This window comes from Lepidochelys kempii, chromosome 11 (assembly GCF_965140285.1).
Source record: "Lepidochelys kempii isolate rLepKem1 chromosome 11, rLepKem1.hap1, whole genome shotgun sequence".
Lineage (NCBI taxonomy): Eukaryota > Metazoa > Chordata > Testudines > Cheloniidae > Lepidochelys > Lepidochelys kempii.
In genome coordinates this window covers 34279663-34293106 of record NC_136390.1, presented here as the reverse complement: position 1 = coordinate 34293106, position 13444 = coordinate 34279663, and the positions used below count along the sequence as shown (strand labels likewise).

The window sequence follows — 13444 nt, the reverse complement described above, 5'->3', positions numbered from 1 at the left end:
GCACAAGAGCCACCTACTTCTGGGGCACCACCACGTCCCTTCTGATTACTACCCCTGTCTGTATCAAGCTCTCCTTTCTAAGCTTGCTTTCTTCAGCTTTCACAGGCTCTGCAGGTGTGCCTATTTAGTACTGATTGAGCCCAGAGGAGATCATTAGCCATCTCCTGATTGGAATGGGGGTGTGCCCCATCACAGGGCTGTTAAAAAAAATAAAACAATTTATACTTGGGATTTATTGCAGGAAATCTGATTCTGCCTTAGTGTATAGGAGACCCAATTTGTCTTCTCAAGTCTAGATTTCTGACTAAAAGAAAATGTTATGGTTTTAAAGAAAAAATGGATATTAAAGTTTTCAGTCAACTACTGTCAAAAATCCTTACAGTCTAAGAGGGCAAGTCCATATTGTACGAAAGAAAGATGAGTCAGCTGCTAGAAGTGATGGGTCAAGGTTCTCAAACTTTGGTATGATTTTATTTACAAGGCAATCTCTGTCAAGCATAGGGTGCCTGATAAATTCCATGTTGCCCTTTACCAAACCCAGCTATAAGGGGAAAATCTTGTGTGACGCCACTTCCAAGGATCAGGCTTCATTTCTGCATAAACAGAATGGAGAAGTGATGGGGGTGGAGAGATGAATGGCCTAAGATGGAAATGTTCAAAGATAACAAGGATGGAGGAGATGGGGTCAAAGATGAAACTAGGCCTAGATACTGTAGCAATTGACACCCTAGAAATGCTTAAATGCATAGATTTAAGGGAAGGGTATTTGAAGGGGGAATGAGGTGTGGAAGTAGTCAAAGTAGCACGTAAAGCTGAACATGGCATGGGAAGATAGGAAAGTGGCCCTAACCACTTGGTCCTTCGCATCTGTATTTTTTTCCCTTCCAGATTTACCCTGGCTATGTACTAATGCAGGTGTTCACACAACAAAATTTTTGGTGGCCTCAGAGTGCAGCCGCCAACTCTGACTGGTGGCCGCACTGACACTTTTTCCTAAAATACTTAATTAACTTTAGGAAAAACAATTAAATATGCACAGAGACACAGCCAAAACATTGTAATTTATATTTGTAGGGTTTTTTTGGCAGACTCAATAATAAAAATAATGCTGCCTCCCCCTTTGCCCTTCCACTCCCCATCCAGGGCTTAATGGGTCCCGGGGCTTGCTTTGAAAAGTGACAGTTGTATATTTGTTAATATTACAGTACACTTAGTAGCTACCTGGGAGGCTATGAAAAGTGATATTAACAAACATACAAGTATCACTTTTCACAGATACCTAGTAAGTCTGCTGTGAAAAGTGATACTTGCATGTTTGTTAATATCACTTTTCTCAGGAAGCCCCAGATGCGGGGGCCAAAGTGGGAGGCAGCAGGGACCAGAGGTGATGGTGGGATGGATGCGGGGCTGGGTGAGGCAGTGGGGACCGGGGGCAATGGGGAATGGATGTGAGGCCAGGAAGGCACTGGGGTCCAGGAGTGAAGGATACAGGGCCGTGGGAGGCAGCGGGGGGCCAGGTTGGATGGGAGTGGGTGATGAGCCCCATTGTCATGTGGCCAGAGCCAGGGCCTGGTGTCTGCTGCCATGCGTCAAGGGCCGGGGCTCAGTGCCCTCAGCCAGAGCCTGAAGCTGGGAACAGGAACTGCGTGGCCAGAGCCAGGGATCAGAGCCCGCTGCCGCACAGACGGAGCTGTGGGTCAGCACCTGGGGCCACTGCCTGCTGTCGCACGGTCAGAGCCCAGGGCTGCGTGGCTGGAGTCAGGAGTCAGCAGTCAGCGCCCACTGCTACGTGGCTGGAGCCAGTGCTTGCTGTTGCACGGCCCAGGTCAGGGGTCAGCACCCAGGGCCAGCTCCCAACACTGCATGGCCAGAGCCTGGGAACAGTACTGTGAGTTGGCGCCTGCTGCTGTGCAGCTGGGACAGGGGATCAGCACCAGGGGCTGGGGCCACACGGCCAGATCTGTCAGTCAGCACCTGCTGCTGTGCAGCTGGGGCAGGGGATCAACATGAGAGGCTCGGGCCGTGCGGCTGGAGCCCAGGGCCAGCGCCCGCCACTGCACAGCTGGAACTGGGGGCCACGGGCCAACTGAAGCTCCAGAGCTGGGGGTCAGTACCTGCTGCCCCATGGCCAGAGCCGGAGGTTGTCACCCAAAGCCCTATGGTTGCAGCCCACGGCCAGGCGGGTGGGGCTGGGCTGGCTCCTGGCGCCAGCACCTGCCATTGCATGTCTGGAGCCCAGGACTGGAGCCAGGAGCCAGCGCCTGCTGCCACACAAGGACGGGAGACTGAAGCCCTGCAGCTAGAGGTCAGGGCCACGTGGCCAGAGCCAGGGAGGTCAGGACCTGCTGCCCCATGGTTGGCGCCTGGGCCCACACACCCAGGTTCCTGAAGTTCAGCTGCTGGAGCCTGACACCCAAACCCCCTCCCCCCAACAGGGGTAAAGAACTCACCTTGCTCCTGCAGCGTTGTGTCCACCTCTCCCCAGAGGCGGTGCAGGGCAGCACATCCAGGAGTAACAAGGAGGCAGGGGGAGGGGGCCATGCTTTGACAACCCCCCTCCCCACCCATCACTGCCCAGGAGGTGGTCGCAGCCACAAGAAAAGCCCCTGGTGGCTGCATGCGGCCAGTGGCTTCATTTAAGAAAGTTGTGCTAATGTGTATCTAATGCCTATTGTACTTCAGTCTGTATCTCTTCACTATGTTCCAGTACGACCCAGTATGTGTCACAATATCTAGCGAAAGACGAATAAGCTCATTCCCTCAGTCCAAAACATGGACAAGTTACAGGTCACTGTCGTGGGTCATAATCCTGCTGAGAAGAAGTTAATTGCTGCCAAAAGAACTTCACTTAAAAGATATCATGCCATAAATATCTCTGCTATAGGGTAAGCAAAACAAAAATAATGGGGTAGAGATTAAAAACAACTAGACCTGGCTGGAAGAACTTTGCAAGCTTCATATTATGCTGAGCGACTAATTCAAAAGGTATAAAATTACCAGACATTACCAATGAACTCTAGATCTGGGTATTGGTCAGGCATGCAGAATTTCAAGTATTTCTGAGCTATACACAATGGTTGTTTTGTTATCATGAGGAGTAACTGTAGGTCATGTGCTGTTCTCTTGAACTCCATGGATTATTTTGGTGTAATAGATCAGAATCTGGACCCATGAACCCAACTGGACAAGCGTCTGATCCACTGTATGGTTTGAGGGAGTATGCGCCATGTTCGGTTAGACACTTACTTCCCTCATGCAAATTATTCACCATTTGGCACTGGAAAATCACTCAGTATCACCAAAATAGGAATGGGTTATAAGCTTAGTAACATTCCTGTGGGTGGTGTCACAAGACTGACAGGAGTTTGAGCTATCGGTTGCAATTGTAGTTGATTTTGACCACAAGCAGGAAAATGCTCCTCATAGGCTTCTTTTAGTGTAGCTGCCAAGATGAGTCAAGACCAAAGGCCATACTAGCACAGTATGTTAGAGATGTTTTTAGCATGCAAGTAGCTGAGAATGGCAGAAGTTGATGATATGTAACAGCTCATCTGACGCTTGAGGCAGTGTTGTGTAATGATTTGAAGAGTGGCTTGGGAGTCAGCAGAGGAAAACACTTCCCTTTGCATTACTCATCTGTGAAGTGTGTATAAACACCACCTTCCTTTTCTGGGCACTGGGAGACATAATGTGTGTAAAACTCTTTGGGGTGATGTATCAAGGATACATTTCCAGCCCCAAATACAGAAGCTGGCATTTTGTGTTGGTGTAGAGGGAGAAGTAGGTTGGAACATCCACTACAAGCCGCATAACTTTAAAGTTCTGTCTAGTGTTTTGAAAACAGGACTAAATACCAGAAACTCCTGCTCTCTCCCAAGGCTCTGGAAATGACTCCTCTATTACTTTAGCAAGTCACATACTTTCTTTATTCTGTGTTCCTATCTGTATAATGGGGATACAACAGTTTGTCTCCATCCCTGGGTTGTTGTGATGATTCATTAGTATTTATTAAGTGTTTTGAGCAAGGAAAACTAAGCAGAGATGGGCCTAAATAGAAACAGAAATTCACACCCTCTAATCTGGCAGAAATTTGGATTTGGATCTAATCCGGATTCAAACTCTGTGGCTAGAATCTACCGGTAATACCAAGTACTGTTATGAAAAACCCTAGATTTCTAACAAGTTGCTGATACTTATCTTTTAGACCACGATACGATATTTCATTTTGATTTACAGGTTATTCATTTTATCTTTCATTAATCCCTGGTATATTAATTTTATCAGTCACTGGTGGCAAGGAATGTTTTTCTTCAAGTTTGTCTACATGAGAAATTGAGCCAAATTAAATAAAGATGTGAATTTAAAGTGTCTTAATTAAAGTGCATGGAATCGTTGTATGAATGCTCTTTGAGAAGCAGAGTGCAGGAGAATGTAGTTCAATTTAGCTTAATGGCAGTTTTGCCATCAACTTTAATGGGAGCAGCAGGTCACCCTGTGTAGGTATAACATGCAGTCTATATCATCCAGACAAATAATATAATATATATGTAATTTATTTAAATATATATGTCTCACTATTCTGAATTTTGGACTTGACACAGACAAAATTTGATTTGCTTTCCCTGGGAATCCAGCTACTGAATGAAAACAGTAAATATGACCAAAAGGACTAAAGCAGCGGTTCTCAAACTCTAGGTTGGGACCCCAAAGTGGGTTGTGATGCTGTTTTAATGAGAATGCCAGGATTGGCATTAGACTTGCTGAAGATGAAGCCAAAGCTTAAGACCCATGGCTCAGGGCCAAAGCTTGAGCCCCACAGCCCAAGCTTCAGCCAGAGGTGATGGGGCTCAGGTTACAGGCCCCACACCTGGGACTGAAGCCCTTGGGCTTTGGTCCCCCTTCCTGGGGTCAAGTATTATTTTTTGTTGCCAGAAGGGGCTCGCAATGCAATGAAGTTTGAGAGTCCCTGGACTATAGAAAACACTTGATCCTGCAGACAGAATGCTCCGGCGCATCTGGTCTTGCCAGCAGCAGCAGCACCAGCCGGTCCCCGCCCCGGGGCAGATCGTCAGGGGGCCTGGACTCCGCGCTAGAAAGTTGCTGCAATTGTGTCTCTTCCCCAGTGTCTGGTTAGTGATGGTTCCATACCAGTGAAGGAAACTTTAGCAGCCTGCGTACCGTCCCCGCTCCTCTACACCCCGACGGGGAGCAATCGCAACCCCGCCGCTCGCAGCGCACTCTCACCCGCCCCACTGGGCACCACCCTCCCGAGTCCCGCCCCCCACAGACACGTCTTTACCCCAAGCGCAGCCCCCACCCGCTAGGCGCACTCAGCCTGCCCTGCTTTCCCCAGCTCTGTAGCGCCGCTGGGAACCGCGCCGGGCCACGCTCCCCGCCCGGCTGTCCCTACGCGCCTGTGCCCCACCTCTTCACTCCGCTGGAGCCCGCGCCCCACCGCAGGGCCGCTGCTCGGCTTCTCCCCGCCACACCCAGCCCTGCCCCCTGGCCCGCGCGGCCACGCCCACCGCGCGGCTCCCCTTTCACCGCCCGAGTAGCCAGCTGGGGGTTCCGCGCGGGGCGGCCCCGGACTGAGCCCTCGCCGCGCTAATGTTTAACTAGGTGCTGGGGAGGCGGGAGTCCGCCGCGTGTGCCAGAGAGGAAGACGCTTCGCTGCTTCTGCCGCTCGCACCCGCTGGGGCAGGGTCCGCTTCCCGCAGCTCCCAGTCATGAAGGTCAGTAAGTAACTGTGTCGCCCCGCGCGGGCGGCTGCTTCACCCCCCGCCCCAGCTAGAGCCAGAGGTAACTGGAAGGGCCCTTGCCTGGGGCTCGGGGCAGGAGCGTAGTTCCAGGGACGGGCTGTGCAGCGCTTAACGTGAATGCAGCGTTCTTTGTACGTGAGCAGATTCACCCGGGGCTTGGGCTGCGCGTTTCTGTTCCAGGCACGGGGGATGCGAAGGAGTATTTGTTCTGCGAGGAAGAGATTGTGGTGCTTAACCACAAAGATACGGCGGTACTCCCCTACACAGCACACGCCCAAACGCACACTGTGCAATAAACTGCCCCTGGAACCAGGCCAAGTGCACAACCATACACGCTGGTCCGCACGCCGGCCCAGCTCTGAAACAGTCACTTGCCTTATACACGCTGGTACATCAACTCACGTCGTGCACGTCTAACTTTGTATTCCCTTTTTTTCGTGTTTTCCAGACAGTAGTGAAGTATCTGTTGGGGTTGCTTGCGATTGCAGTGATTGTTATTGCCATAGCTGTTCCTGTAGTTTTACTGACAAAAAGTAAGTTTTAAAATAGTCGTCTTTGAAGAGACCCTGATACTGTGAGTGAGAAAACTAGACTGATCGCTGCAGAAAACTCAAGAATTCCAATGAGTTATTTGTCCAGAGTTGCTAGACTTTATTTTCTGCAGAGTATAGTGAATCCACAGCTAGAAAGTAGAGTGTGCTATTTCCCCCTGAGTTCTGGAAAGTGTTCCCAGCAAAGGTCTTGCTGAATTGCTAGGTTGGAGACAGTGAGACTAATGTGCATTCAGGCAGGAACTGGAGGCCAGCTCATTTTTGAAGTTGTCTCTGGATTCCAGTGGTGAGAAGCCCCTCTGAAAATTAAAATAATCAACCATCTCAATTCCCAGGTAAACACCAAAAAGTATAATCAAAATGTGTCACTTTGCAGCATCTTGTTTTCCAGTCACTAGAGAGTGAAAATTGTAGCTCGAACAGTAAAATTCAAGTCTGTTGATCTTGTGTGGCACGTTGAAGGAGATAAGAAAATACATCCCCATTAAAAGAGCATTATCAAAACCAAACCAACTTTACATAAATGTATGATATCATATATATAGCACTGTCACAGAGATCAAGGAACAGAGAGATATCAAAGACAGACTTTTGGACTCTGGTCAGTTTGTGTTTTCCAGTGTGACGCTAGTCCTGGACGTTAATCTAAAACCATATTAAATCAATGTTTAGTCAGTGAAGAACTGCCAGTTGATAGGATGCAATTACATATCAACTTATTTTTTTTATTTTTACAGGTTATACTAGTTATAACAGTATAGAATTCAACATTACAGACTTGTAACAAACCAGAGAGAAATAGTGTTCCCACTGTAAAGTAGACATTGTACAAGTCTCTTTTTTAATGTAAATATTAAGAAAGGGTTACAGATATACTGGCTTGACAGAAAATAGTTTGTGTATTCTTAAAGTAACTAGTCTGTCCAGCACTTAGATATACTAAGAAGGTTTGGGTTTTCCACAGTTTAAATTAAAGGTACAGCAATGAATTGGAGCAAAAATTGAGATTAACATAGTATATAATTGAAATATAGTGTTACAATTTATATAAATTATTTTTAAAGTAATACTAGATATTAATAGAAATTAGGGGTCTTATTGTACAACTCTTGAAGGTATTCTGTTGATAGGATTTGCTCCAGTAGGATGCTTGTTTTTTGTTGGTGGTTGGTTATCTGTTTTTTTTTCCTGCCTGATTGTCTATCAAAAATAAGATTTTCAAAGTGAAAATTGGGACAACTCTATCAGGCAGTTATGGGGGGAGGGGTAAGCAGCACAGGAAATGATTTTGTGGGTTGGCAGGAAAGTACATGGGAACATTTTGGCAGATGGATTGATGTGGTACTTATGTTTAGGTAAGCAGTAGGAAGCATTGTGGGAAGATGACGTTATGTGATAAACCTGGTTTGGGATAGTCCCTGAGGTGCATGTGATTTTGCCAGCATGTTGTCAGAGTACCTGGGACAGCTTGCCAGCAGTTCCTTCATGTGTCCAGTATTTGTAGAGGCTAATAAAAAAGTGGGACAAAGTATTTTCTTTTTCAGACTGAGAAGGATGCTGGAATATTGTCAATGAGAACTGGGATTAATCAATAATAACAACATTACATCATAGCCAGTTCTTTTCATCAGTTCAAAAATGGTGTCAAGAATCAGGTTTCAGAGTAACAGCCGTGTTAGTCTGTATTCGCAAAAAGAAAAGGAGTACTTGTGGCACCTTAGAGACTAACCAATTTATTTGAGCATGAGCTTTCGTGCGCTACAGCTCACTTCATCGGATGCATTCCGTGGAAACTGTTTCCACGGAATGCATCCGATGAAGTGAGCTGTAGCTCACGAAAGCCACGGAATGCATCCGATGAAGTGAGCTGTAGCTCACGAAAGCTCATGCTCAAATAAATTGGTTAGTCTCTAAGGTGCCACAAGTACTCCTTTTCTTGGTGTCAAGAATGTGCATTAAAATAAGCTAGTAAAATTAAATATTTAGTCTTCACTTACTCAAATTGTAATCAGATGTGTACAAATGTTTATATGCACTCAAATCCAATTTTTAATTGAAAACACTCTAGACTTCAGTAACGGTCTGTAAAATAGCTTCCGTGTGTAATCCTTCCTATTTAGACACTGCAGATTTTTTTCTGTTTTATGTAAGGAATTAAATCTATTGTCCTGGCCATATACTAACTCTTTAATTCAATTCTATGTACCTAAAATTTCACCGTAAATTCACTGAGATACAGTATTCTCCTATTTCTAATCTAAATTGTTGTGTAGAGTTGCTATGTGGTGTTAAACTGCTGTCACTTTTTAACTGAGAAGTGACTGTCATTTATAAGCGTGTGAAATAATCCCTATCTGCAGAACTTAATTTGTACCAGGGCTTGCCAGGCCTGAGCCCTGACATGTCTAGGTTTGACAGTTCTAAGTAAGTAAGTAAGTTCAAAGCTCTGGCACCTCTGGATTTGCCATGTCAGTTATGAAAGTAAAAAAATTTCTTGAGCCCTGGCACCTCTTTCATTATGAATTGAGCACTGCTTATTTGCAATAGTAATATGGCTGTATCATGGCTTTTGAAGGCCAGACCCATGTTACAGTAGATGCAGAGCACCACAATACCGTTAGCCTTGGATGGAGCCGTTTTACCTGTGGAGGAAGAGTAGGGGAGTGTAGCATTCCCTTCACCGCTGACTCAAAATCAGTGGCTAGTATGGAAGGGGACAATGCCTCAGCCAATTTGGGGGCCGCAGGAGTGCCGGAACCTGTGTAGAAGGGGGGGATGGCCACAAGCGCTGGAACTGTGGCCCTTTGCTCTCCTCTTTCCCCTAAGGCGCCCCCCCCTCCTTTTCTTTGTGAGGCAGGGGCTGATGTGTGTGGGGGTGTCCCCCTCCTCCACCCTCAGGATTGGTTGGTTCCAGTTGCTGTCTGAACTTAGCATGCCGACACACTCATTCTCCCCCAACACACACATTCCCCAAACACACACTCTGTCTCACCGTCCCCAACACTCCCTGTCACATGCTCTCTCCCCTCCTCTTCCTGACACCTCAGTGGAAGAGCCGCTGGCAATCTAGTGGAATGATGGGATTGAGAAAACCGCATCATGTGCTACTGTACCTGCCCCATGAGGCATTGCAGACCCTTCCCAAAGGATCCTGCGGCCAGTTGCACGCTAGGATAGCTACCAACAGTGCACTTTGCTGCTCTTTGTGTCGATGCAAGAGCTGCTAGTGTGGATGCACTTTGCCGACACAAGGAGCATAGTGTGTACATGTAACAGCGGTTTAATTAAATAGTTGCTCTATGTTGGCATAACTTTTGTTGACAGAACTCTGTAGTGTAGACAAGGCCTTAGTAAAATAATTTTCAAAGATATTATTTTGTTAATTGGGAATCATTTAATGTGAGGAAATCATGATCTGCTTGCAGACTGTCCATAAATAGAGAGAGACTTGGGCTAGGATTTTCCCAAAGAACTGAACTTCGGTGGAAGTTGAACACTTAATTCATAAATTCCAAGGGCAAAGGGGCCGTTGGGATCATCTAGTCTTCCCTCCTGTATAACACGTTTCTCTTTGGCGTCATTGAAAATCCCAGGCTAAGTTCATTGAGTAAATTATTTCTTGCAATCTATTAATTTGGCTTTGCGTATAATAATGCATATGCTTATTGTTTGAAGTAGATTAAACTTGAAATGCTTACAGAATCATTAAATATCTTACACTCATCTTCCATATTCCACTTCCACGGTTGTATTAAAAATGACCTACACAGTTTTTTTTATTAAAAGGGTTTGTGCTCTTTTTTTGTTTCTTTATTTTGTATAACAAAGGGCCAAAGAGGTTCTTGTCCCCTTTAAAATATCTGAAATGGCAAATCTAGCCTTCTCTGCCTTTGCTGGAGGAGGAGGCGGTCTCAGAGTCAATGTTGGGGTGGAAGGGTTAACCTTTAGTTAAAAGGATTTTGAGTCTTTTATCAAAGTCTTTTTCTCCCATGTGTTTTCAGGTTTTTGATTTAAACTGATATTAACAATAAGTTTTAAACAATTGGAATGAAAAAATCACTTCCCTTTCTCAGTTGATGAGGTTTCAACCTTCTAGGTCTCCAGTCATCCATCAAGCCTTTCAGGAAAAACAGGAGAGATAGACCTGACTTCCAAAGTTTTAGTCCTCCTTTATAAAGCATAAAGAAGCAAGGAAAGGCACAAACCAACTATTGTTTTTCCTTTGTAAGTTACCTTTAAGAGTTTGCAAAAATTAGTTACTAGTTGGTGCTGTGAAACCTATAGAAAATATTGAAAGAAAGGTACTTTACACAAAGGGTGAAATCCTTGCCCAACTGAAGTCCATGGCAAACTTGCTGTTTTCTAAGAATTTACTCTGCTATTCAGTTTTAATATTGCAGCCTGTTTCTGCAATGATTGCCACTGTTAGGGCACTTGGATACTGTGGTGTGAGCACTGTATAAGCTATGTAAATATGTCCTTTATTGAAGAGGGTAAATATTAATCAGATTTTCCACTATAAACTGATCAGTAAGAGTTTTATGACTTAATTACTTTTTTTCAAAAGTAGAAATTCTGCATTGGTTGTTTTATTGCTCCTATGTGTTTCATTTGAGCCATTTATTAGAGTTGGGTTTGTTAACCATTTGACAGAAAGTAAATTATACACTCTACAAGGATATATGAACTTTAATAGCATTTGCTATTATAATGTGTGGTTTCATATTGAATACAGAAGCAACTTTACATTAAAGTAATTAATCCAGGTTGGACAACTCTGCATCTACTCATGAAGGCTGAGTGGTGAGGTGGTGGTCTAGATCCCATGATCCTAGTCCCACTAAAGCTAATGGAAAAACTCCCATTTACTTCATTGTTGGGGAGACCAGAACAGAGTAGTTGGGTCTTAATTCATTAACTTTATCTGTTGTGGTATATACTGTATTTCAAATGCTAAGCTATACAGGAGCTGAAGTACCTCTGGGAACAGCTCAGTGACTGTGAGTCAGAGTTGTTCACTACTAAGCAAGAGGACTGGGGCAGCTCCCCCGCCCCCCCCCAGTTTGGCCTACAGGGGTGTGAATGCACTGTGTACTAGCCTGCTGCACTGTAACTCCCCTATGTGGACTCTGCAGGTGTGAATTAAAAGGTACCTTCTTCATGTTACCTTTTAATTCATGCTTGCAGCATCCACACAGGGAAGTTACAATGCAGTATGCTAGTGTATGCTGCAGTTCACACCTACATAGTCTGGACTGCAGGGCCATGTAGACATAGCCTCAGTTCTTGAGGCAGTGGGGACAGGAAGTGCCGTAAACACTAGTGAATGAAAAGGCTGACGTTCATATCATATTTGGGAATATTTTGACTTGGAAAAATGCATAGGCTGGGAAATCCTTGCATGATGTGAAGTAGGAAACACAAGGTGAGTGGATGCTGCACAAAGATACAAATAAGGTTAAGCACTAGTTGTAGTCCTCTGCACTGAGGGTATGTCTCACTGGTGCTGGAGGTATAATTTCATCCAGTTAGAATGCTAAAAATAGCAGTGTAACTAAAAATAGTGGTGTGAGAAGTGGGAGGGTCTAACATCTCCAAACATGATCCTGTCTGAAACCCTAGGTATGTACTTGATAGGATATACATATCACTTGCACCACTGTGGCTACACTTCTATTTTTCATGTGCTAGCTGTATCAGAGCTACTGTGGGTATGTTTGTCTGAGCCAGAAGTTATACCCCTACCTCCAATGTAGACATACCCTAAGTGGTAACAGGCCTCAAGCCTTGTGTGCCTGCTTCATTACCCTCAAGAATATAGGGAATAAAAATAGAGGGCTGAGTGTGGGTGTGTCTCGAGACATGGATTTAAGTGGGATCCTTAGCATACAAATGGGGTGCTGAGTTATGTGCTACTATTTTGGCCCTAACTCTTTCTACTCAGCAGGAATACAATGGTAGCTGTATAAACCACATGTTCATAGACTCATAGATATTAAGGTCAGAAGGGACCATTATGATCATGTAGTCTGAGCTCCTGCACAATGCAGGCCACAGAATCTCACCACCCACTTCTGCAATAAACCTCTCACCTATGTCTGAGCTATTGAAATCCTCAAATCATGGTTTAAAGACTTCAAGGTGCAGAGAATCCTCCAGCAAGTGACCTGTGCCCCATGCTACAGAGGAAGGCGAAAAACCCCCAGGGCCTCTTCCAATCTGCCCTGGAGGAAAATTCCTTCCCGACCCCAAATATGGCGATCAGCTGAACCCTGAACATGTGATCAAGATTCACCAGCCAGATACCCAGGAAAGAATTCTCTGTAGTAACTCGGATCCCACCCCATCTAACATCCCATCACAGGCCATTGGGCCTATTTACTATGAATAGTTAAAGATCAATTAATTGCCAAAATCATGTTATCCCATTATACCATCTCCTCCATAAATTTATCAAGTTTAATCTTGAAGCCAGATAGGTTTTTTGCCCCCACTGCTTCCCTTGGAAGGCTGTTCCAGAACTTCACTCCTCTGATGGTTAGAAACCTTTGTCTAATTTCAAGTCTAAACTTCCCGATGGCCAGTTTATATCCATTTGTTCTTGTGTCCACATTGGTACTGAACTTAAATTATTTCTCTCCCTCTTTGGTATTTATCCCTCTGATATATTTATAGAGAGCAATCATATCTCCCCTCAACCTTCTTTTAGTTAGGCTAAACAAGTCAAGCTCCTTGCGTCTCCTTTCATAAGAGGCTCGTTCACCTGCACATCCACCAATGTGATATATGCCATCATGTGCCAGCAATGCCCCTCTGCCATGTACATTGGTCAAACTGGACAGTCTCTATGTAAAAGAATAAATGGACACAAATCAGATGTCAAGAATTATAACATTCATAAACCAGTCGGAGAACACTTCAATCTCTGGTCACGCAATTACAGACATGAAAGTTGCGATATTACAACAAAAAAACTTCAAAACCAGACTCCAGCGAGAGACTATTGAATTGGAATTCATTTGCAAATTGGATACAATTAATTTAGGCTTGAATAGAGACTGGGAGTGGCTAAGTCATTATGCAAGGTAACCTATTTCCCCTTGTTTTTTCCTACCCCCCCCCAGACGTTCTTGT

The 13444-nt window shown here is 45.0% G+C and overlaps 1 protein-coding gene across 2 annotated transcripts in view; it reads left to right on the top strand.

Annotated features, from left to right (window-relative positions):
* The first annotated feature begins 5516 nt into the window (after positions 1–5516).
* Positions 5517–13444, top strand: part of DPP4 (dipeptidyl peptidase 4) — a 74563-nt gene continuing 66635 nt past the window's right edge. The window contains exons 1-2 of one of the 2 annotated variants that reach the window (XM_073305626.2): positions 5517–5732; positions 6208–6292. In XM_073305626.2, coding sequence (XP_073161727.1) covers positions 5727–5732; positions 6208–6292 — 91 coding nt within the window. In that variant the 5' untranslated portion in view covers positions 5517–5726. The remainder of the gene's footprint in view (positions 5733–6207; positions 6293–13444) is intronic. The other variant, XM_073305625.2, reaches the window with a different exon arrangement.